This window comes from Ahaetulla prasina, chromosome 2 (assembly GCF_028640845.1).
Source record: "Ahaetulla prasina isolate Xishuangbanna chromosome 2, ASM2864084v1, whole genome shotgun sequence".
Classification (NCBI taxonomy): Eukaryota; Metazoa; Chordata; class Lepidosauria; order Squamata; family Colubridae; genus Ahaetulla; species Ahaetulla prasina.
In genome coordinates, this window is record NC_080540.1 from 98,239,414 (window position 1) to 98,262,741 (window position 23,328).

Below are 23,328 nucleotides of genomic sequence, written 5' to 3' on the forward strand. Positions count from 1 at the left end.
TTTAATATTTCAGAAATCATGTTAGGGAAATAGGAAGCCACTTAATAAGGAATGACATGGTACCGCTATTTATTCTTAAAAGGAAAAGAGAAATGAGAGACAAAAAGAGTTATTGGGTCATAAGACAAAAAAAAAGTGTTAAAAAGCAAAAAAAAATTAGATAAAATCAAAAGGACAAGTACAGATTTATGAAACACTGGTTCAAAATCACCCACCTGGATTTCATGCCTATGGCAAAACTAAAACTTAACGATCTCCAGGTTTCCAAACTGGTGCTTTAACCACTAGAACAAACCTCAAAATATTATTAAGCTAACAATGACTTTTGAACTCTTTCTATTCCAATGGAAATTACATAGGGAGACTGGACCCTTGCTTATCTATGTAACCACCCACAAGACAAAAATTCCCCAAATCTGAGATGACAGAATTGGATTCGGCACAGGGAGAGACACTAACAAAATAAAATTCTAGTTCAAAAATAGCCTTTTATCTGTGGATGGGGAGGGGGGGAATCACCATATTTCCTACAATGCACCTCCACAGAAGAAGCAATTGGACAACATCATATGTTAAGAACATATCATAAATGTTACCAACGTTTCCATTCTGAGCTCCCTTCCTCCCTCCTAAACCAAAGCACACCATGTGGAGCCCATCCTGTTCTTTCCAGAAGACACACACATATCAACAAATGCAGACATGAAGAAATCCCAATACTGACGCAATATGGCACAAACAGAGGTGCTTCTTATGGCCCGTGCCAGTTGCGAGGTTGGAAAGAATTCCAGCAGCCATGTTCCTCAAGCTTTCCCTCCCTTGCTACTTACATTATTTGTTTTGGGAAGCCACCTCTGATGCTCTCCTACCCACTCTAGGTTAGAATGTGGACTCAACTGACTAGCTTTTGGACCTGACCTGATGGCTGTTTGACAAAAAGACAGACAGAAAGATCTCCAAAAACCTCTTTAGAGGCAAATGAACCAAACAGAGAATTCTGCTGAATTTATCAGCATATGTTATTCAACTACAGTGAACTGGGTTACTTCTCCAGCTATGTTCATGATATTTTAACTACCTCTGGGCTGGAATAATTTTATTCCAGCAGACTATTAACGGCGTTACATAATATGACTCTTATTTCGTCTATAAACATTCTTTGGCAGCTGCAGCACCATCCCAGGAATCCAAAGAAAATGAAGTGGCAAATCCAGAGGAAGATATTCAGGAAGATCAGCAAGGATATAAAAGAGGCCAGACAACTGGATTCTCACAGCTGTCCAAGAAGCATGTCTGCAGACATGTGAATGTGCCTAAAAGCAATTATTTCAGCAAATGCAATATTAAACATCATCAAGAGATAGGATCTGCTCCAAATTTTGAATGCAACTGAAGAAATGTTTAGGGCTTTTTTCATATATATGTGAATTGTGAGCTTTGCTTTAAAAGCTTATCTTTAATTCCACATTTGTAAAACTTTATTATGTCCAAGCTTTAAGATGAAAATTCAAAATGAAAAGCCAAAAATGGGCAGTATTTTGGTAAGAATTGGGGATAGGCATTATTTCTAAATATCTGTCCCCATTATTAAATTGTAAATGTAGAATAAATTAATAACCATTATGTAACATCCAGTTAGAAAAATCATCTGAATAAAATTTTTTAATCATATCTACCAGAAGAACCTGAATAATTCACCCAACTCTTGTCAGATTAAAATGAATATGCTGGTTCCAAATCCTCACTTAAAATGAAAATAAATGGCAGCAAACAAATCTGACTAGAAACACAATAGACATATGGCAAATCAGAGGAAGAGTAATTCCAATTTATTGTTCCCTCTTATTTCATTTCATTGGTTCATAAAACACAAAACATATAATAGGACTAAAGCATTACATAGACCGGGGTTGGCAACCCGCAGCTCTGAAGCCGCATGTGGCTCTTTCAACCCTGCAGCTCCCTGTCACTGGTCGCCTCCACAGTTGATAGGGCTTTTGGTTAGGACAGGTAGAAGAAAAAAGATGCCGTGCTAGGAGAAGACTCTATGGTGGTGGAGGCAGGCTTCCGATTAATGGATGGGGAGCTTCTGGTTAGGACCTTTGTGGCTCTGAGTATTTAAGGTTGCCTGCCCCTGATATATAAAATTAAGAATAATGTAGCTATACTAAAGTATTTAAAATACTGTTATCTGTCTATAGCTTTATATTCCAAATTGCTCAAAGTTTTTTCTCATAATAATCCTGAGATGGCTTGATTGAGGACAGTGAGTAGATCAAATAGAATTTAATGGCTAAGCAAAATTGGTATGCAGATCTCCAAATTTTTACTACCTATCATTCTCCATACTGAAGTGGCCTATACAGATTTTTCAGTCCATAGATGATGTTGATTCCCTATCAAAAAAAGTTAACACCTGATTTGTTTACAAGGGAAATTTACAAGTTATGGTGAAAATGTGTCTTTTGGTACACTGAACTGTTGATTCTGTTTTTTAAAAAAAGATATTGAACACTTTTAACTTTGATCATACAAATTACATCCCAAGGCTCCAATTTCTTACTAAGATCATTAGCTCTTTTATTCCTTTCTATATAGCATTTCTACCACAAGGTTTTTAAAATATAAAGACATCTGGGGTCTTTAGATACCATCTTCGTTAACAACAAAAGAAAAAAAATCCCAATAGACAAATTGTCCATAGTTTAGATCAGAGTTTTTTAAAAACTTGACAGCTTTAAGCTATGTGGACTTCAACTCCCAGCATGCTCCTTACATGTTAAAGTTGCCAAGTTTGAAAAATGCTGGTTTACGGAAATATTTAATTATTAACTATTCTAAATCCTGTCTTGCTGGCATTTATTTATAAACCTGAAAAATATGCCATTTCTTATTTGTATTTATCACACCAAAATATGAATTTACAATTATTTCAACAATGATCTTCATACCTATTCTTTATCACATGCCTATTGTTCCTGTTCTACAGATGGAAAAGAGCAAACAGGTGTGTCTTAATTTTACAACTCCTTTAATCCAACCAAGTTTCTCAACTAAAAAGTAAATATGCCTTCCAGTCAAGCTTGACTCGTGCAATATTTTTGGCAGCCTTATGGGAATGGTTTCTCACTGTCTTCTTCTGGGATGTATTTTCCCCTTCCCAGTCTAGCTAAGAGGCTGGCGATTCTCCATCCAAATACTAATCAGACCCTGTTTATTCCCCCAGATCAATCAAGGTCAGCTGGGTGCTAGAAGCTAAAATGGGCAGCTGATGAATTCTGTGTACAAGACAAATGTTTTTAAATAATTTTGGAATATTTGCTACGTGAAGTATCCTCAAATCAGTCTTAATGCTTTCAAAAGGAAATTTAATAGTATTTAACATCGTCATAATGCATAGCTATGATGGCTTTGATCTAGAAAGTTACAGCAATCAGGACTATTTGTTCCAACATAATATTAACTAAAGTTATGAAAACTGCCTGGCAATGAATCACTTGGTCCAAACTATTTTTAAGGACATCTACGCAAATGTTATTTTTAGTTTACGCCAGCTTATCTGTTCTGCATGCCTTTCATGTTAGCACCTTTTTAGAACACTGATAGGAACATTTATGCCAGAACAGGTTCCAGGTCCATTCCATATGGTATCTTGGTTTTTTCCAACAATGCTCACTGCTGAACACAATGGAAAGGATAGGCACTATAGCTCATCCAGCTACAATGCATCCTAATAGATAAAGAGAGCAACCTTTTGCTAAGTAGACATAATTTAATTACACTTTGTTGCATGTATCATTCATTTTTATGATGCTGATATATGTACAATAAGTAACACAGCAAGGTTTAGGATTGTGAGTTTGGATTTAGGATACAGTAGACTTTAAAAATATTGGTAGTGCTATAGCACATGAATGCGCATTTCAATTTGAAGTGTCACATTTGTTATTGGTAATATATGCAGAGGGTTTGTGGCAGAAGAGTAGATTGAAAATAGGTGTATGACTCAACATTAGAGTACAGACATTGTAGCACCTTGAAAAGCTACCCTTTCTTTGAGTAATTGCTGATGTGTAATTTGGAATCCACAAGTGGTTGGTAAGAAAGCAGAGGGCAGAAGAATTACACTTACCAAAAATATATATATGTGATAATAGTGTCAGTGGCCTTTAACCCAAATTATGAGTGCAATCCAAAAATTCACCATTAATCACAATCACATTGGCTATTGAAAGAAGAAACTGCTTAAATTGCTTGTTATGAAAAGTGATTTAATGTATTCAGCTTTAATGAAAAAATTCATAACTGGCAGCATGGAGAATATGGGTTAGCAGAAAAGCATTTACCAGATTTAAAAATAAAATAATATAATTGGGAGAAAGTACTCACAACCTCTAGGTTAATTTTATTAGCACAATATGCTTGGTATATTAGGCTCAATTAGCATAACGCAATGATGAAGGATGCTGCATATCCTCACTTAACTCTAGCTTCTGCTTCTATGACAACTTACAACCATTTTTAATGCTTTTTTTTCATTTCTGGGACTCAGCATACTTTTTAAATAAAATATTTTATATTGGGCATTTATATCAACACTGGATTCAGATAGGTTCTGTGTCTATATAATACTACTGAACTTTAAATCTACTCAGGTAAGTCATTGTTGGTTGGTGATGAAAGATTGTCCTACAGGTCCCTTACTTGTGGGGTACCACAAGTTTCTATTCTCTCTCCCCTCCTTTTCAATATCCACATGAAATCACTGGCAAGATCGTCTGCCACTTTGGTTTCAATTTGATACCACGCTGGTATTAATTATATCTTTCGATTTTAAGCCAGAGAAGAGAGGCTACTGAGGTTCTGCCCCAATGCCTGAAAGCTGTGTGGTTCTGCCATAGGAAGGAGCCATTTCTGAATTCAATCCAACCCCAATCGAGTGTTTGTGTTTATTTGGATCACCCAGATCTGGGGATATACGAACTATGACCTTGGATGGAGTGGCACTTCCTCATTCAAGGATGGCATGCAGTCTTCTTATATTTAACAGCTCTTGCTCAATGAGCGGATGGCAGCTGTGGCCAGGAAGGCTTTTGCCCAGCTTCAGTTTTGCACTTTCTTAGATTAAGACAGTCAGTGGTGTTCTGGTCACCTCACAGCTTAACTATAGTAACACGCTGTACTGCCCTTAAAGACCACCTAGATTGCTTCAGCTAGTCCAGAATGCAGCTGTGAAGGCAGTGATGGGCAAGGCTCTGTATGCCTATGTAACACCTGTGCTTTGCAACCTGTACTGGTTGCCAGTTTATTTCCAGGTGTGATTCAAGGTGTTGGTCATTAGCTGTAAAACCCCATATGATATAGGTCTTGATTACTTAAGATATTGTCTGTCTCTCATAATATCTACTCAACTGGTTCATTCTAGCAGATTGGTACAATTTGGGTTCCATTAATTAAGCAATGCCATCTGTCTAGATCCTGTCTAGTGTGCTTTCTCTGTAGCAGTGCCTGCCCTCCAGAATGAGTCTTGCCCACCCCAAAATTTGAACATTTCCTACCCTTTAAGGCCATTTTTGCCTAGGCTTTGGGGAGAACATCCGGTACCCCTTTCTCCTTTTTTGTTCCCTTCTGTGTTTGTTTTATTTGCCATTGTTGTTCTTATGCATTGTTTTTTTAATTTTTGCATTGTTTTTTGTTTCCAGATGTTTTAATAATTGTAAACTGCTTGGAGTAGCTGGGAGTCATGCCACTTATGGAATATAAATTTAATAAATAAACATCAGACAAGTGAACTTCATTTACTCAACAACTACTTTAGCTGTATTAGCTTAACGGAAAAACCTTTTATTTGTTTTAAATAGAATACAGGTATTGTGCCATACCTCATCCAACAGCCTTCTTAAAAGAAATAATTAAACATGTTTTAATCTGCCTCTAAATGTTTATATGCCTTAAATGCTGAATGTTTTATTTTTATTTTATTTTATTTTATTAGATTTTTATACCGCCCTTCTCCCGAAGGACTCAGGGCGGTGTACAGCCAAATAGTTAAAAAACCACAATATACACATTAAAACAAAACTAAAACCGAGCATATTACAGAAATGGCCAAAATTTAAAACAATTTAAAACCCTAAAATTCATAAATAGCCCCAATTAAAAATTTTATAAAACTTTTAAGCCAGTCCGGCTTGAATAAATAGGTGCGTTTTCAGCTCACGGCGAAAAGTCCGAAGATCAGGCACTTGACGTAAACCAGGGGGAAGTTCGTTCCAAAGCGTAGGAGCTCCAACAGAGAAGGCCCTACCCCTGGGGGCCGCCAGCCGACATTGTTTGGCGGATGGCACCCTGAGAAGGCCCCCTCTGTGTTAGCGTACGGGTCGGTGGGAGACATAAGGTAACAGCAGGTGGTCCCGTAATTTTTTTCCTATTGTTTTTTCTTATTGTTTCCACATCTTTCTCTCAATTGTTAGGCCTTTCCTCTCCAGTTTTTTCCCTTTGGGTTTTTCTTTTCAACATCTAAGTAACGGTATACAAAATATTTCAATTTTGAAACAGCTGTTCTAGATTTGTAATGGGTTGTTCTAACTATCCCAGAAGCATTTCAAACTCAAAACAAGTATTTGATCTGAATTCAAGAGGTCTGAAACACTCCCCAAAATAGTTGGAACAACTTGAGCTACAAGAGCTTGTGCCCAAAACACGTCAAACTCAAAGGGTTTCACACACCTCTATCTACTATCCAGGGACCTAATCAAATTCCATCTCTGCTTGTGTTCCAGATTCAAGCTCTCCCATTTTCCATTAAAAAAAAAAAAAGCAATATAACAGCTTCAGTTAAGGTAGATTATATAGATTCTGATAGACTCTTTTCCTGTTCAACTACTATGGCACTACTAAACGTATTAACGTGATAATGGGGATTAATCCAGCTCAAGTTAAGCTTTTTTAAAAATTGTGTTCAAGCCAGTGGAAAAGTTAACCACGTGCTTAAATGCATTGCCCCATAATTAAAAAATGTTTAATTTTCGAAAGAACATGCCCTATAAATCTGTATGATAACATATGAGGACTTACCAAGTATCCAGTTTATCTTTTACAATTTTAAAAGCTTTAATGCATGCATGAACACTTTTACCAGTTAATTATTTTAGGGAATAGTCCTTGCTGTGTAAGCAGTCTGACCTAAACAGGAGTCAGCCCTCGGGATTAAAATCTCTTTATAAGAACTACAAAAGATATACTATCCAATCTCCTAAAAAAAGGCTACCTAAAAGTCAATCCTAAGGAGTTTACTTCTGAGTCAGGATTGTGCTATAAGCAAATTATTACAAGACAAGATTATTATTTTTAAAAAGCACATTATATCTGCACAATTATTTACATTAAATAAACGTAGCCCAAATACCACAGTATTTTAACCATACCTGGAAAGCATCTCTGTCCCTCAAGCGGGTTCCACTTTTCAGAATTTCTGCAACTCTTGTTATTAAGACCAGCTGCCAAATCAGGTTAATAATAGAAATGATCCACATTCATCCAGAACCACAAGACTGTCAGGTGACAGCTTGAGAAGTCTGAATTTAACGAAAACACAAGCGGGTTTCCACGCTGTAGCAGAAAAAGAAAAAAAGAGGCAGCCCCACAGATGCAGAAGGAAGCTTCTTTCGGGAGCCAGGATTCCCCCAAACAAGAGGGGGGGAAAAAAGTCAGCGGTGCAGGGGATTCCTGAGACAGAAAACCCGGAAAGCCCTGAAGGAGAATCTGGCCATTCACAGGCAGATGCTGCTCTGTATTTTCAGGATGGACAGCCTGCCTTTCCATCCTGTGGGTGGCTTCAGAACGTGGGCTACAGCAAACATGATTGTATTGTACCCCACCTCCTTTGTCTCCTCCTGGAGAGTGTGCCTGCAGAAGCCCAATCTCACTCATCAGCAGGCTAAGTGCCCCTCAGCAGCCAAGGCTGACCGCAAAGGTCCATTTAATCTCTTCTCCTCCTTTAGGGAAACCAAGACAGGCAGAGCCTCGTGATAAGGCTCTTTGCTGGCGGGGGTGACAATCCCGCGCCTCTCCAGTCTGGGGTGGGTCAGAAAGGCAGAGTGAGTGCTGGGAGAAAGGCAACAAAGCAGAACACACACCCCCCCGTCCTTTCCTCTCTACTCATTTCTTACATTCTTGGAAGCTGCAAGATGCTGGGGACCAACCCCCTCGCTGACAAGCTCAGCCTGGGAGTGGAAAAGCCACCCTAACAGCCATCACATGACCCAGAGCTGTCAGTAGATGCTACCTGGATCTGCAATGAGGCTGCTAGCCAATTCCAGCTCCGCCTTGCTTGCATACATGCATGTATATTTATTTCAGCAGGAAAATAAAGCGATTATTGTTTAACCATGCAGGGCCCTCATCTCAGTGCCTGATTTATTATTTAGCACAAGCCAGGGCATTAAGCTTCCCATGATGCTTTTTTTCTCACCCTGCTTGCTCATCTGGGAAGAACTCCAGTAAGTATTAACTTAAAGAAGATATTGTTTTCCCCTCTCCCTCCCTCCCCCTCTCTCCCTCCCTCTCCCCCCCCCAATCTCTCCTTCCTTCCCTCCACACACACATATGCCCTGAAAGCTTCTTCTCCAAGCTCGGATATTTTGTAAGAACAAAGCAGACACTGTTGGTTCTGTAAAGGCTCCTTAACATTTCCAGCAAAAAGGCCCCAGTTTCAAAGACTTCTGCACACCAATGATTTCCTAGCTGTAAACAAGGTTTTATAACCGCTCTTTGGGGCGGCACAGACATTTCAGGCTAGGGGGAAAGCAAACCATCAAGGACAGTGGTGGGTTTCAAAATTTTTTTACTACCGGTTCTATGGGTGTGGCTTGGTGGGCATGGCAGGGGAAGGATACTGTAAAATCTCCATTCCCCACCCCACTTCAGGGAAAGGTTACTGCAAAATCCCCATTTCCTCCCAATCAGCTGGGACCCGGGAGTCAGAGAATAGATGGGGGTGGGGCCAGTCAGAGGTGGTATTTAACGGTTCTCTGAACTACTCAAAATTTCCTCTACTGGTTCTCCAGAACTGATCAGAACCTGCTGAAACCCACCTCTGATCAAAGGCACTCATAATCCACTGCGAGAGTGCTCCTACTTCAGTATGGGATAGTGATAAAGGCACTGGACTAAATCAGCCTGGACCAGATTCCCACTCACTCTTGATCACAAAAGCTCATTCTGCCTGTGACTATGGCTCAGTCTCTCAACCCAGCTCAACCCTACCTCACAAGGTTGTTTCGAGGGAAATTTACAAGAATGAATGCTATGTACACACCCTTGGGTTCCTGACAGCAAGGCAGCATAGAAGTCCTACAAACTAAACAAACTGCAATGTGAAACTCTACTCAAAAGCAGGTCCAACTGAGTTGAATGGGGCTTACTCCTGAGTAAGAATGTGCAGTCCTGCAGCCCCTCAATATTTCCCAAATGGTTTTCATATAATTTGATTTGTGTTTTAAATCCAAAGGACAAGTCTAAGTAAAAAAGATTAATGAAAATCAAATGAAAGGGTTTTAAATGGGTCTGTACATTTGAAGCCAATTTTAAAAAAACCATTAAAAGATTACATACTTTATTATTATTATTAGAAATCATGAGTTCAGAATAATTTCAACAAGCATTAAAATAAATAACACCAACATCAACTTCAGAGCATCGTTAATCTTGTTTCTTGTGCAAATGCAATTATTCTACACCAAGTAACATTTTTGTCATGTTTTCCTTTGGAAAATTCCTGATTTTTCTATGAGAAGCCTTCCTTAATTTTATATAACATATTTAATTTTATACAATGTATACTGTATACAACCAGTGTTTTTCCCAAGAGAAAATCAGTATAGCTGGATTAGGTCATAAACAGAATTCTGACATTGACAGATTCCACTTGAAGAATTTCCTAAATCATACCATGAATTCCATGGAAGAACATCACACACACACAAGCACATATAGACACGTAGTAGTTTTTCCCCCAAGCATTAACTACTGTATTCATATGCCAATTCTGAAATATCCTTTTTCAGTAAGATGTGACCATGCTGCTGTCCAGTTTTGTTATTAAGATTTGACTGTAGACCCACAACAGATACAGACTGATTTTGGGGATCAGAATCTAAAATTTTGATTTTCTGATTTTGAAAGGTTTAGAAATGTTTAAAATTGCTTTTTTTTTAAATTCTACCCGCTGGATTTGTTTGTGAATGTGTACAAAAGAGAGAAAAAAGGCAGAGGTTGAGAAAGAAACGTAACAATTTTCTCTAAGCATGAACAGGGAAATAGTTCGCTTCATAAAATTGATGTTGGTTCTGATGAATACATTGAAGAATTATGTTTAAAGGAAAGTCAGCTTCTTTGTTTATCCAAATATCCCTAAACCAGGAGTGTCAAACTCAATTTCATTGAGGCAATAGTGGGATTCAAATAATTTAACAACCGGTTCTCTGCCCTAATGATTTCTTCCAACAACCAGTTTGCCAAACTGCTCAGAAAGTTAACAACTGGTTCTCCCAAAGTGGTGCGAACTGGTTGAATTCCATCACTGCATTGAGGGCCGCCCAGGGTTGTGTCTGACTTTGGGGGGCCAGGTAGGCATGGCCATGATGAGAGTGGCCACCTCGATGTCACTTGTGTCAGGAGCACCTCTGGTGACCTGGGGAGGGCTGGGGAGGATCTGCTTTTGCTACTAGCTTGTTTTGCTATCACTCTGCCAGTGAAAACAGAACTCAGGGACCCCGTGCAGACCCCGGGCTCCATTTTTGGCTGTGACAGCCTCCTGCAACTCTCTACCAGTGAAATAGGGCCACTGTGCGCAGCCCTCCCAAGCTCCATTTTCGCTGGCAGAGGCACTGTGGGTTGCTGTTTGGAAACAGCGGCTTCATGGGCCAGATCTAAGCGTCCTGCAGGCTGTATCCGCCCCCCCCTTGAGTTTGACACCCCATGCCCTAAATTATATAGATTTTAATTCAGTGAATAAAAGCTGGAATTACACAATCTTCATAAATAAAACCCACTTAACTCCTTAAAATGTTCAACTTTTTTTTATTATAAAGATATTTTAAACCCTTTAACCAAGTAAACTGGATAGGCTGTTTCTTTCTAATGTGTACAAATGCATTCAAGTTTTAAATGAGGTTCAGATAGTGCTCATATGAATACACATCAAAAAAACTTTACCTTTGATTAGACACTCTTAAAAGAGAACACCCAAAGAGCATACATTCAAACACCTGTATTGCTAACATGAAGTTATGTTATATGCAAACAGAGGTGAGTTTCAGCATGTTCTGACCAGTTCTGGAGAACCGGTAGCAGAAATGTTGAGTCGTTCGGAGAACCGGTAGTAAAAATTCTGACTGGCCCCACCCCCACCTATTCTCTGCCTCCCAAGTCTCATCTGATTGGGAGGAAATGGGGGTTTTGCAGAAACCTTCCCCTGGATTGGGGAGGGAATGGAGATTTTACAGAATCCTTCCCCTGGAGTAGGGTGGGAATGCAGATTTTACAGTATCCTTCCCCTGGAGTAGGGTGGGAATGGATATTTTACAGTATCCTTCCCCTGCCACGCCCACCAAGCCACACCCACAGAACCAGTAGTAAAAAATTTGAAACCCACCATGGCATGCAAGTATATATATACGGCTTTCTTAGCGTGACCAAATGAGAATGTTATCCCTGGAGCTATGCTGTGGTAAAAAGTTAGTGAGCCTAACATATTACTATATTTGTTTACATGAATATGCCATCTAACTTTTACATGGATCCACATACTGTAAAACTGTTTTTATAAAGAAGGCACAACTGCAGTCTAGGAAACGATCTGGGAATTATGCAAAGGGATTTCCACTAAAGCTCTAGAAATCAGAGACCAGCCTCACAAACAGTTGAAGATACAAATGACACTGAAACTCTGAGACACTTTTTCTATTCTTTCAACCCAGCAGAATGTTGGAAACAATTTTTGTAAAGGCCCTATGACTCTGTCAGTCTCTCCATCAGCAAAATAGAACATGACCGAAATCAGGCATGGAGGAAGAAGATGGTAAAAAAGAAATCCATTTCGAAATGCTCTAGATCCATTTGGAAGCTGTTGCGAAAAGAGACCCCTTCGGGAAAGGCATCTGGATGGCAGTTTGGAATGTTCCCCTCCCTCTTGCTCACGGGACCCAGAGCAGAGCTCTCATTAAAGGTTGGAAGAATTCCAGAAATATGCTCGGCATCCTGCCCCTAACTTGTCATACTTGAATCTGAAGATTTAGTAGGTTTACCCTATTCTATAGATCAGCTTTCCCCAACGCAGTGACTCTTAGGCCTGATGAACTGTAGTTCTCAGAATTCCCAACCAGCAAGGAATACATCTACACTTTCTGGGAATTATGGCAATTACACTGCGATGGGCAACACATTGGAGAAAGCTGCTATAAATGCTAGTATAGCATTTATCCTATGTATATATCCCATGGCATAGGACCGGGTTATTTACGGGACCGCCTGCTGCTACCGGTGGCCTCCCATCGACCAGTGCGCTCCCATAGGGTCTCCTCAGGGTACCGTCAGCCAGACAATGTCGGCTGGTGACCCCCAGGGGGAGGGCCTTCTCTGTGGGGGCTCCAGCCCTCTGGAATGAGCTACTTCCAGGGTTACACCAACTCCCTGACCTCCGGACCTTCCGACGCGAGCTGAAGACGTTTCTGTTCCATCGCGCAAGACTGGCCTAATAGTTTTTAATGGGGTTTTTATTGGATTTTTACAGTTCTCAGCCAAATTTGAATTAGTTTTTTAAATTTGTTTTTAATTTTTGTATCTGTTGTTTTATCGGGCTATAAACCACCCTGAGTCCTTTGGGAGAAGGGCGGTATAGAAATCAAAATAATAAATAAATAAATAAATAAATAAATAAATAAATAAATAAATAAATAAATAAATAAATAAATAAATAAATAAATAAATAGTATGTTTTATCTCTGTCTGGATGGTATTTACCCATGTTAAACCATTGTTGATAGTCTTTTGAAAAGAGATATATGCTATTGGGAACCTAACAGTCCCAGGTGTTTCTTGAGTTCTTCTATCGTTTTGAATACAACTTTCAAGAGAAGGCATGTTAATCCAGCATGAACACCCAACTGTTATCTCTTCTTTGTATGCTGGTGGTCTGAAGACAGGAAAAGTTGTAAACACACATGCTCTATTTTCTGCAAGAATTCAATATGTAACATTTCCATCAATAAGGGGGAAGCAACTTTCAGACAAGAATCCTAAACTACGAGACTTTACATAAGCAATGCTCAAATGCTTGAGAGCGACTCTAATTAAAGTTATTTGCCTAGTCTGAGTGCACTGAATAATTTTTGAAGGGTGCTAAAGGTTTAGTTGGGTTAAAAGCTTTTTTTTAATAGTCAGTGAATCAAATCAGCCACAAAATAGATGAGAAATAATCTCACAAATCATTAAAACTGCACTGGAATAGCAATGTTTGTTTTCTATCCCGCTCCCAATTGCAATCCCTTATAAATAGAAACCAAACAAATCTACATAATACCAACTGGTACTGCAAGACAAAAGGCCATTTTCTCTCCTTACCAAACAGTTATTTTATTGTGCACCCAAGCTACTCAAGGAGCTGAAAAATCCTTCCCTACATCCATCACAAATAAAGTATGCAATCTTCAACTGGGTACCCTCTAGATGTGCTGGAACTACAGTTCCCAAAATTCCCAGGCCAACAACTAAGGTGATTCTGTGGACTGTAGTCCCTTAAACCTGGAAGGCACTGGGTAGGGAGGACTAGACTAGCACATACATTTAATTGAAAGTCTTTGAATGGGAAAATTCCAACATGAAAGTTCTTTTGGCCATCTCAGATTATTTTCTGTGTCTTTCAAATTAAGGAGAAAGGGATGGAGAGAATATCTTGTGTAATTCAAGATGACATCTTGACATATCATGCTATATTTCCAGTGGATAAAATCCTCCCACCTCAATTATTTTGCAGCTTTTAGCCAAGTAGTTAAATCTTTGGTTTATCCTTTCTCAAGTTATGCTGACAGTAAAATTACTTACACTTTGCTACTCAACTAATAAAAATATTTCATTTAAAAAAATCAAATGGTAAAGTTGGCTTTGTAAATCATAAAATATTCTATTTTGTATTTTAGAAAACTGCAGATGGCAGTGTACAATCTAAGAGTGAAGGTGTCTACAATCCTAAAATGATAATCCTTTTTCTCACTTAGCAAGGTTACCCTTTAGGAGTCAGGCCCAAGAAAATACAGTAAACATTAAAAAAAAAGAACTGTCATATGTTTTATTTATTCCATTAATGTTCCTTTTTAATCCAGGGTTCAAGGGCAGCATGCAAAACCATCCCAACAAATTCCATTTTTGTCCACAAAAGAATTATTTAATATAGGACAGTGTGATAAAGAGTCACTGGCCTAAATCCACCAAGTGAACTTTGTAATGAAGTTTCATAGATAAATCTGTTCTATATCTATTTTTCAGTTTCAGTTATTCATTCTTCTTAACCCATTAAACTCAAGATATTGGAAGAAACATTGGCACACCCTGCTCATGTGCAGATTCAGAAAACTGCCACTGCAGAGAATTCTCATGTGCATAAGTATTATTTCTACCGTGATTAAAACACTTATTTGTGAAGAAATGCACATGAATGAGCAAGCAGGGGGGAAAAAAAACCAGTTGCACCTACTCATAGAACTAGTATTACTACTACTTGCCCAGAGGGCTGGTTGGTTCTCCAGGATTTTAGCAAAACATTTTAAACAAGCCAAAGAAGGCCTGTGGAGCATGGCATCTGCAATTCTTTTCGACAACCTTCAATGACCATGATCTGAAGAGGTAACATCTCTACCTTCTTCTGAGAAATAAAATAACAGATTATTTCTGGGTCTTTCTGTTTTCCACTCATGCCCAGGAAGCATGGGGCAAGTTGCATATGCTTAGCTACCGGTAGGAACTCACATGATAAGGAAGGAGGAGGGCTTGGAATTGAGCAGTGGCAGCATTCCAAACTCCACCAAACTCCCTTTCCCATAGGGAATCACTGGGGCAGAAGCTACTTGAAATCATTTCTTTGCATCTATCTTTGCTGGGCTGAGAAGAATAAAATTCTTAAGCGCGAGCTCAAGACTTTCTTATTTCATCGAGCAGGGCTGGCCTAATGGGAATTTTAATGTGGTTTTATAGGGTTTTTATAATTTTATTCTATTATTTTTAACTTTTAGCCAAACTGAATTAGATTTTTAGTGATATATGGTTTTAATTGCTGTGTTACTGTTTTATTTTTATTTTTTTATTTTATTTTTTATTTTTTTATTTTATTTTTGTTTTATTATTCTGCACACCAGAACAACTGGACACAAGAGCGGTTTTTTCCCGAGGGCCATCACTCTGCTGAACGGATGGTTCCCTCAACACTGTCAGACTATTTGCTGAATCTGCACTACTATTAATCGTTTCATAGTTCCCATCGCCAATCTCTTTCCACTTATGACTGTATGACTATAACTTGTTGCTGGCAATCCTTATGATTTATATTGATATATTGATCATCAATTGTGTTGTAAGTGTTGTACCTTGATGGACGTGTCTTTTCTTTTATGTACACTGAGAGCATATGCACCAAGACAAATTCCTTGTGTGTCCAATCACACTTGGCCAATAAAATAAAATAAAAAATTCTATTATTTTGGCTGTACACCGCCCTGAGTCTTCGGAGAAGGGCGGTATAAAAATATAAATAATAAATTAATTAATAAATAAAAATGGGCCCACCCTGAGTGGTTCGGTTATACACAAAAGTCCAAATGTCTATAGAGACTCTCAAGTCATCCAGGTCACGGTTGTCCCAAAGGTGCTTTTTGAAGAGGCAACTGGACTTTCTTTGTTTTTCTTTGAAGACATTTCGCTTCTCATCCATGAAGCTTCTTCAGTACTGGATGAGAAACAAAATGTGTTCAAAGAAAACCAAAGAATGTCCAGCTGCCTCTTGAAAGAGCACCTTTGGGATACAGAAGTCCAACATTCTAGATCTTAGTAATTTACATAAAAAGCTCAACTCTTCAAATGAAATATTCCCCAAAACACACTCTTTTGTCTTATTTCAAAAAGAGTTTTGTGAATCCTTTTAAAACAATGACCCACCAACGGAGGGAAGGAGAAGGAGAGCTATGATAACTAGGCAAAAATTGACCTGACTCTTCCTCAACTTGGGAGTTTGGAAGTAATCATAAAAAAATTATATGGGAAAGAATCATGTCAAATTTTAGTTCATCTATTCTAAGACTTTCAATTTTAAGGGAGGTGGTGATTGTTAGAAATAACTGTGCCTCTTCCTGACAGAGTGATCTGATTGTCAACGTTTGGACAAAATATACACACATGAAAATCAATCTGTCAAAAACATTTGTTCAATGTAAATTGCAAATATATTAAGGAAGGAAGGAAGGAAGGAAGGAAGGAAGGAAGGAAGGAAGGAAGGAAGGAAGGAAGGAAGGATAAGAAAGAAAGAAATTCAAAATAATAAAAATATAGCCAGGAAGTAGAATTCTAAACATAATAACAAACCAAAGCAGTATTTTAGTGAGCCATAGACTTTCTTATGAACCTGCTAATTTAAAACGAATAAAGTGAACCATCATAACGAATGAAATCGTATTCTCTCCTCCCATCCCCAACTTCCGATAGCAGAATTGAGGTAGCCTGCTCCCTGGTATCAATTACAGTAAAGAGACATCTGCTGGTGAGTCTAAACCAATGCCTATTTGTTTATTCTCATTCCTTTCTTCTCTTTACTAGATATATGCAAACACAGATTTCTTCCGTGTCCTGAAATAGTACCTAAAATGCTAAACAAAGGAAAAGAACTTCATTTAAAGCCTGATTTGGACCCAAGCCACCTTCACTTCATTCTTGACCTCTAAAGATATTTACCGTATTTTTCAGTATATAAGACACACCTTAATTTTGGGGGAGGAAAACAGGAAAAAAAAGAATTCTATCTTTGCCTACCAGCATAAGGTGGCACTGCTTTACGCTGCCCTCCACCACCTCCTCCTCCTCCTCCTCCTCCTCCTCCTCCTCCTCCTGCAAGCAAGAGGTGCCTCAGAGACTCAGCTGGGAAAGAGGGCGTCGATTACTGAGAAGTTCTTTTCTGGAAAACTTATTGGGGTGCTCCTGCGATCTGCAGGGACTACTCGCTTTCCCCGAAGAGACCCCTCGCATGCTGTGCGGGGAGGGTCGGGGTACTTCAAAGAACATCTGCTTCTGGATTTGATGTTAATCTAATGCAAATACATCTGCTAAACTGATATTGGTTTAAGAATGTGCTTCTTTCCGTACATATATTTGTCAAGAACTCCCCTAAATGATGGTTTATCAAACTTCAACGTGCATGGGAAATGAGAATATAAACATGCATGACCCCTTTTCAGTCTGCAGAAGCATGACTTCAAGCTTATTTGCATGTAATTACTCTATCGCAGGGGTGTCAAATTCATTTTCATTGAAAGCCGTATCAGGGCTGTGTCTGATCTCGGGGTGGCCAGATATGTGTGGCCAGCTCGACATCACTTGTGTTGGGGGCACCGGTGGAGGCCTGAGCACACTGCCAGCAAAAACGGCGCTCGGGAGGGCTGCGCTTGGCTCTCCCGAGCTCTGTTTTTGCTAGCAGAGGTACCGCAAACCGGTCCTTTGCTGTTTCTAGGGTGTCCCCATGGGCCAGATCTAAGCACCCCATGGGCCGGATTCAGAGATTGACAACTCTGCTCTATAGAATCCCTGTAGCAAGTGAAGAAATTGAACTGGATTCCACAGGATATCTAGATTCCTGTTGATCATGTGAAAGTTCTGGAGTACACCAGCTGACCCAGCAGATGATAGGAGATACTTGAAGGCAAAGGTTACTTTCCAGTGACTATGTTTCCTGCCTCATCCTGTTTCCTGTTAATTGCCCTGCTTCACCCACTAAAATTGCAGGAAATCCAGGCCTTCTACTTCTTCTATGTGGAAGTACCTGATAGCTCCAGAAGATTAAAAAAAAACACCAAACTGGATAGCAAGTAGCTACACTACAACATGCTTCCTTATTATATTCTTATAATCCTTTAATAATGTTGTCACAGCATCTATCCCCAGAGATTTGCACAGCTCCCAACCTACAAGTGTTTCAAAAGACTTTGAAAATATGGCTGTGCTTCAGGGCCTGGGGTTAGGTTGGTTGTTGAGCATATGTGGATTTTTTTGTCATGTAACACGTGTTTTGTCACGTTCTTCTCTTTTTAATTGTGTTCCTTTCTTTTAATTATATAAGCCACTCCGAAATATTTGGGAATCAGGAAACCTATTAAATCAAGTCAACTAAAAAATTTATAGGACTATCATAAACCACTAATCCTAAACATTGATGGTCTTTTTGAATAGAAAATATACATTTAAGGTCATGCAGCTGTCTAAGAGCATAGTATTTAAAGGATAAGCTGTGCATGTATCTGACTTTTGAACCTCTAGCCTTCTTAGCATGGTCCTTGGGCCAGAAAGATAGAAGAAATAATTTAAGTGAGACAGTTCTCAGAGAATGCCACTCTGTGGTTATGTTTTCACAATGGAAAATCTTCCTTTCCTTTCCTTTGATTTAGCAAGAGTTTAAGTAGGAGCACGGTAACAATCATCATTCCTGGCAACTTGCAAATGGCAAAACTCGCCAGGATTGAAGAAAGCAACCTGTTTCTAGAATAGGAATTTATTTGACTGGCATATTAGTGGTCCAATATGATCTAGTGCAGGGGTCTCCAACCTTAGTAACTTTAAGGTTTGTGGACTTAAAGCAAAGCTGGCTGAGGAACTCTGGGAGTTGAAGTCCACAAGCCTTAAAGTTACTAAGGTTGGAGACCCCTAATCTAGTGAATTGCCTTGCCTGGGAAAGCAATAGGGCTAATGGAAATCTCTCAGAGCCTTCCTTGGCTGTACTTCCTAGCCGTATCATTGATTAAAGGGCTGCCCTTGTGCCTGGGTGATAATTGAGAAGCAAATCAATCTCCAGACAAATATTTGTCAGTCAGAGTTTGAAAGAGCCAGTGTTGGTAAGAAGATATCACAGGAAACCAAAGATAACAGTAGTTCTTATATTTCACCTAGCACCATCCAGCCAGAAGCCATGGACCAATTGCTAATTAATTTATTGTGGTAATGAATATGCTAACAATAGTAATAACATTCTAATAATAACTGGAAATAAGGCTTAACAGTAGCTTTTTTTATAAAGTTCATTTAAAAAAATAACCAGGATAATCAACTACTTAGTTCTTCTAAGTTTAATCAAGGACACACTGAAATTTTTTTAAAAAAAATAACAGACAGCAGTTCTATCCTGCAACAACTCATTCTAACCCACCTTAACGGAGAATAGGCCCACTTGAATTCAAGGGCATTTATTTCTGATGAAGTTGCATTATCAGATCTGGGCTGCAAAAATCCTTATTGCCACAAAATGACAGCAAAGGTTAGTGTTTTCTATATCTAATCTTCATGTGAAAGTTGATCTGATTGTGCAAGATTAGGTTTATATAGAATTTTCCTAGAAGTGAATTTCAGTATCAATAAATTGATATAGATTTGCTGAGGCTTCGGACATGTGCTCATTAGCTAAGTTTAGCATAATGTGCAAAAATGGCTCAAAGCCTAAGCAAATCTATATTAATAATCTGTCCGCAATAAACCAGGATTCTGATTGGGCTGACAGCTGAGTTCATTTTCGTGACAATGCAATATCCTTAAGATTTCTCTCTCTCTTCAACCAATAGACATCCAAAGAAAGTCACAAGCAGAATCACATATGGTACTCCAATCTCTTTCACACTGAATGAGGTTTGTGTAAATGCATGGTTGAGAGTCCAAGATATCTAAGGCCTGAATGTATAATTGGTCAGTTGATCACATCTGATAAAAAACTGGCAGCAGAATCTGATTTATTTTATGCTAGAACTTTTTGAACGGTTATAAAATAAGTTTGTGGAAGGTTATGTCAAGAGTATGGTGGAAAATAAAGTCATTATGTCGCTCTATTCATGCACTACATCATGGCTTGTCGAACCATGATTTGCCAAACAAGCCAATAAATATGTTAATACAACAAAACAACCACAACAAACACATTCATGCTTGTGATTCAAAGTGTTATACACACTAAAAATTGGGTTAACTGAATAAATCATTAACTGGACTGCAAATATTCAATTGTTTGTTAACCAGAGTCACGTTGTGTGTGGGGGGCATAATAAACAAACAAACAAATAGGGACAACCACTAGAGGACAGAAAAGAGATGCAGAAAATTAAATTGGGTATTCATGGATAAACGTGCCTTGGAAACCCATCCAGAATCTGTCTCACAGATGAGGGAAGTAATCATGTGCTCTTTCCCATCTACCCCAATTTCCTCTGTTCTTCATTCCTTTTTAAAGTTGTCTTGCACCAAAACTAATCAGAGACTTGAGCAAAGCACAAAATCAAACAAAGGCCAAGCTGGGTAGCAATAAAGCATATGCATCTGTTTGGACATCATACTAGACCAAAATCAGTGGGCCAACAACAAAACCATAGATTCAAAGATCCATTACCCCAGGAAAGGCCACTTTATACTCATTGACCTTATTCACACTCATCAAAAACAAGCAAGCGATCTTATGACACAGGGGTGTCAAACTCAATTTAATTGAGGGCTGTATCAGGGTTATGTTTGACCTCAGGAGCCGGGGATTGGTGGTGGCCGGGATGGGTGTGGCCAGCTCGACATCACTCTTTGAGGCTCCATTTTCAGCCACGATGGCCCTCTGCACCCTCTGCCAGCAAAAACAGAGCTCAGGGAGGTTGTGTGAGGCCTCTGTTTTTGGCCACAACGGCTTCCTGCAACCCTCTGCCAGTGAAAACGGAGCTCAGGGAAGCTGTGTGCAGATGGCTGCAGGAGGCTGTCACAGCTGAAAACGGAGCCTGGGAGGGCCTCATGTGGGCCTCCCAAGCTTTGTTTTCGTTGGCAGAGGTACCACGGGCTGGTCCTTCCTTGTTTCCAGGGTGGCCCCGAGGGCCAGATCTAAGCACCCCGCAGGCTGAAACTGGCCCATGGACCTTGAGTTTGACACCCCTGTCTTAGTATAATGCATAAGTCCAACCTACAAATACATTTCAAGTAGGAACAATTGCTACTTAAAATGCATAGAAGGAGCTGCTATATAAGTGAATCCATTCGTACAGTTAAATCAGTATTCATTACTGCGGTATGATCATGCAACACTTGAAACTCCATTCCAAAAAGTTGCTTTGGAGCACAAAGGTCGCATCTGTCTGTGACTCTTAGATGCTGTGCCTTTTTGCCCAGGATCATGTGGTTCTTTAAAAGGTTAATGGTGAGTTCAAAGCAAGGTGCTTTGAAGTTTAAAGCACCTTTCTAGAATCACAACCTTATTGGTTACATCAACCAGAGAAGCCCTTTTTTAGGATTATAGACCGGTGACGCAAAAAATTCAGCTCAAGAGCATTAAGAATTCAGAGCATGAATGGTACCCTTTATTTGGCCTTTTGGACACATTCAGAGAACATGTATTTTAGGGTACTTGTAATGATATATGATAAATGATAAACATTCCAAAGCAAGAAGAAATGAGATGTTTCTAGACATCTGACAGTCACAGAATAATAACAGTAAGGTCTCTACCATAAATGCAAGAGAAGAAATTCTAGAAATTCTTTCACAGGAGAAGACAACTCTAAAAAGTAGTGTTCTTGTTATTTAACAATGGCAATTATCTACTCAGCAGTCTACAGTTTTTCTGGCTTCCCATTTTCTCAGGAGGACATCATGAAGGGACTTTTCCAATCTCCTTCATTCTATAGCAGTGCTAGTGTCCTATCCTTAAGAAGACTTAAAAATTTTCTTCTCCAAGAGAAATGTGAATAAGTCATCCACCCAATTCCTCTGCCCATAAATTTGGAGTAGCGTTTCCAGAAGTCATCTACACCCATTCTACCTGCAACCAGGTGAAGAAGCAGTTACCTTAAGCTTTTCACCACATGGCTAAATTGAATATAATCTCTATCAACCCCGTGCCAAACTGCTGAAGTGTAACAACTCTTGATTTAATTATATGATCAGAGCCACTTGCCTCTACACATAGTTACTGATCTCACATTGTAAGCTTTTAAGTGGCTAGACACAGCTCAAACAGTACATAAGATCCCTCCGCTAGCAGCAATTCATTGCAAGAGACAACTTACCGGTGTTCTTTCATTCAAGATCCATGATGCCTGCAGAATATAAGCATCATAATCACATTACACAATGGATCAGGCATCTGGAACAGGAACAACCTGTTGTATGCAACTGCTCTATATGTGTGTTTATTTAACAACACAAATGTTTCAGTATGCCTTTAAACAAAAGGGATTGCGTAAAGAACTGCAGCTTCTGTCTCAAACAGAGAACACTGATGGGGAATCAATTCCCTTGGTTATAGTACTTTTGAATTGATTTTAATCAGAATTGGTGTACTTTATCAGGTTTGAGGGGAGGTAATTCCCCGAGAGAGAGTTCTTAGAAATCAAGAAAATCAAGAAAAAAGAAGTTAAAACCCTAGGGGTGAAAGGATGCCTATAGTAACAAAAATGTAGCATGTGGGCGTTCCTCTTCAATTCTGAGGATATTTTGTTCAACCATTAGCGGCTTAGCTTCAGTTCTTCTTTTTTTTCCCCCTGCCCTGATGCAATTGATCACGGTGTTTGCATTTCAAAAGAAGCTGGAATTTACATTCGAATTAGACATATGCAAGAATCTGTGAATGTCAGCATTTGATTGCAAGACATAAGCCAGTGTTTCAAGATTCACAATCATCAGTCAGCTAGTCCTGTTTGACTCTGTCCCTCATGTGACTGCTTCATTAGCTGTTGATTCATTCAGTCATAAGACACAAGGGAGAGTGAGCAAACAAGGATGCATGGTCTAACCTCAAAGCCACGGCCATGCCTGTTCTGCCAGTTTGTTGTATTAGCAATGCAAAAAGAAAAAGAAAAAAGAAAATATCCCCAAAAGGGCAGACCTGTGTCAGGGGATTGCAAAAGTCACTTTAGTTCTTGTTTAATTCTTTCCTCTCTGTCAATATTTCTTTTAATTTTATTCTGGAGCTGCTTTATCAATTAGTTTGATCAGGTTATGCCAACAGCATTCGATCACCTTGGCTACTGCCCTGTTCAGCCTTAAATCTCATTAAAATAACAGATC

The 23,328-nt window shown here is 39.1% G+C and overlaps 1 protein-coding gene across 4 annotated transcripts in view; it reads right to left on the reverse strand.

Moving 5' to 3' along the window:
• The window catches only part of FNIP1 (folliculin interacting protein 1), a 112,315-nt gene that overhangs the window by 64,470 nt on the left and 24,517 nt on the right, over positions 1-23,328 (reverse strand). The window contains exon 1 of one of the 4 annotated variants that reach the window (XM_058168512.1): positions 7,428-8,414. The exons of the other annotated variants lie outside the window; for them this stretch is intronic. Within the exon in view, the coding sequence (XP_058024495.1) occupies positions 7,428-7,438 (11 nt within the window). The 5' untranslated portion in view covers positions 7,439-8,414. Of the gene's footprint in view, positions 1-7,427; positions 8,415-23,328 lie in introns of those variants that run through there. 4 annotated transcript variants of the gene reach the window in all.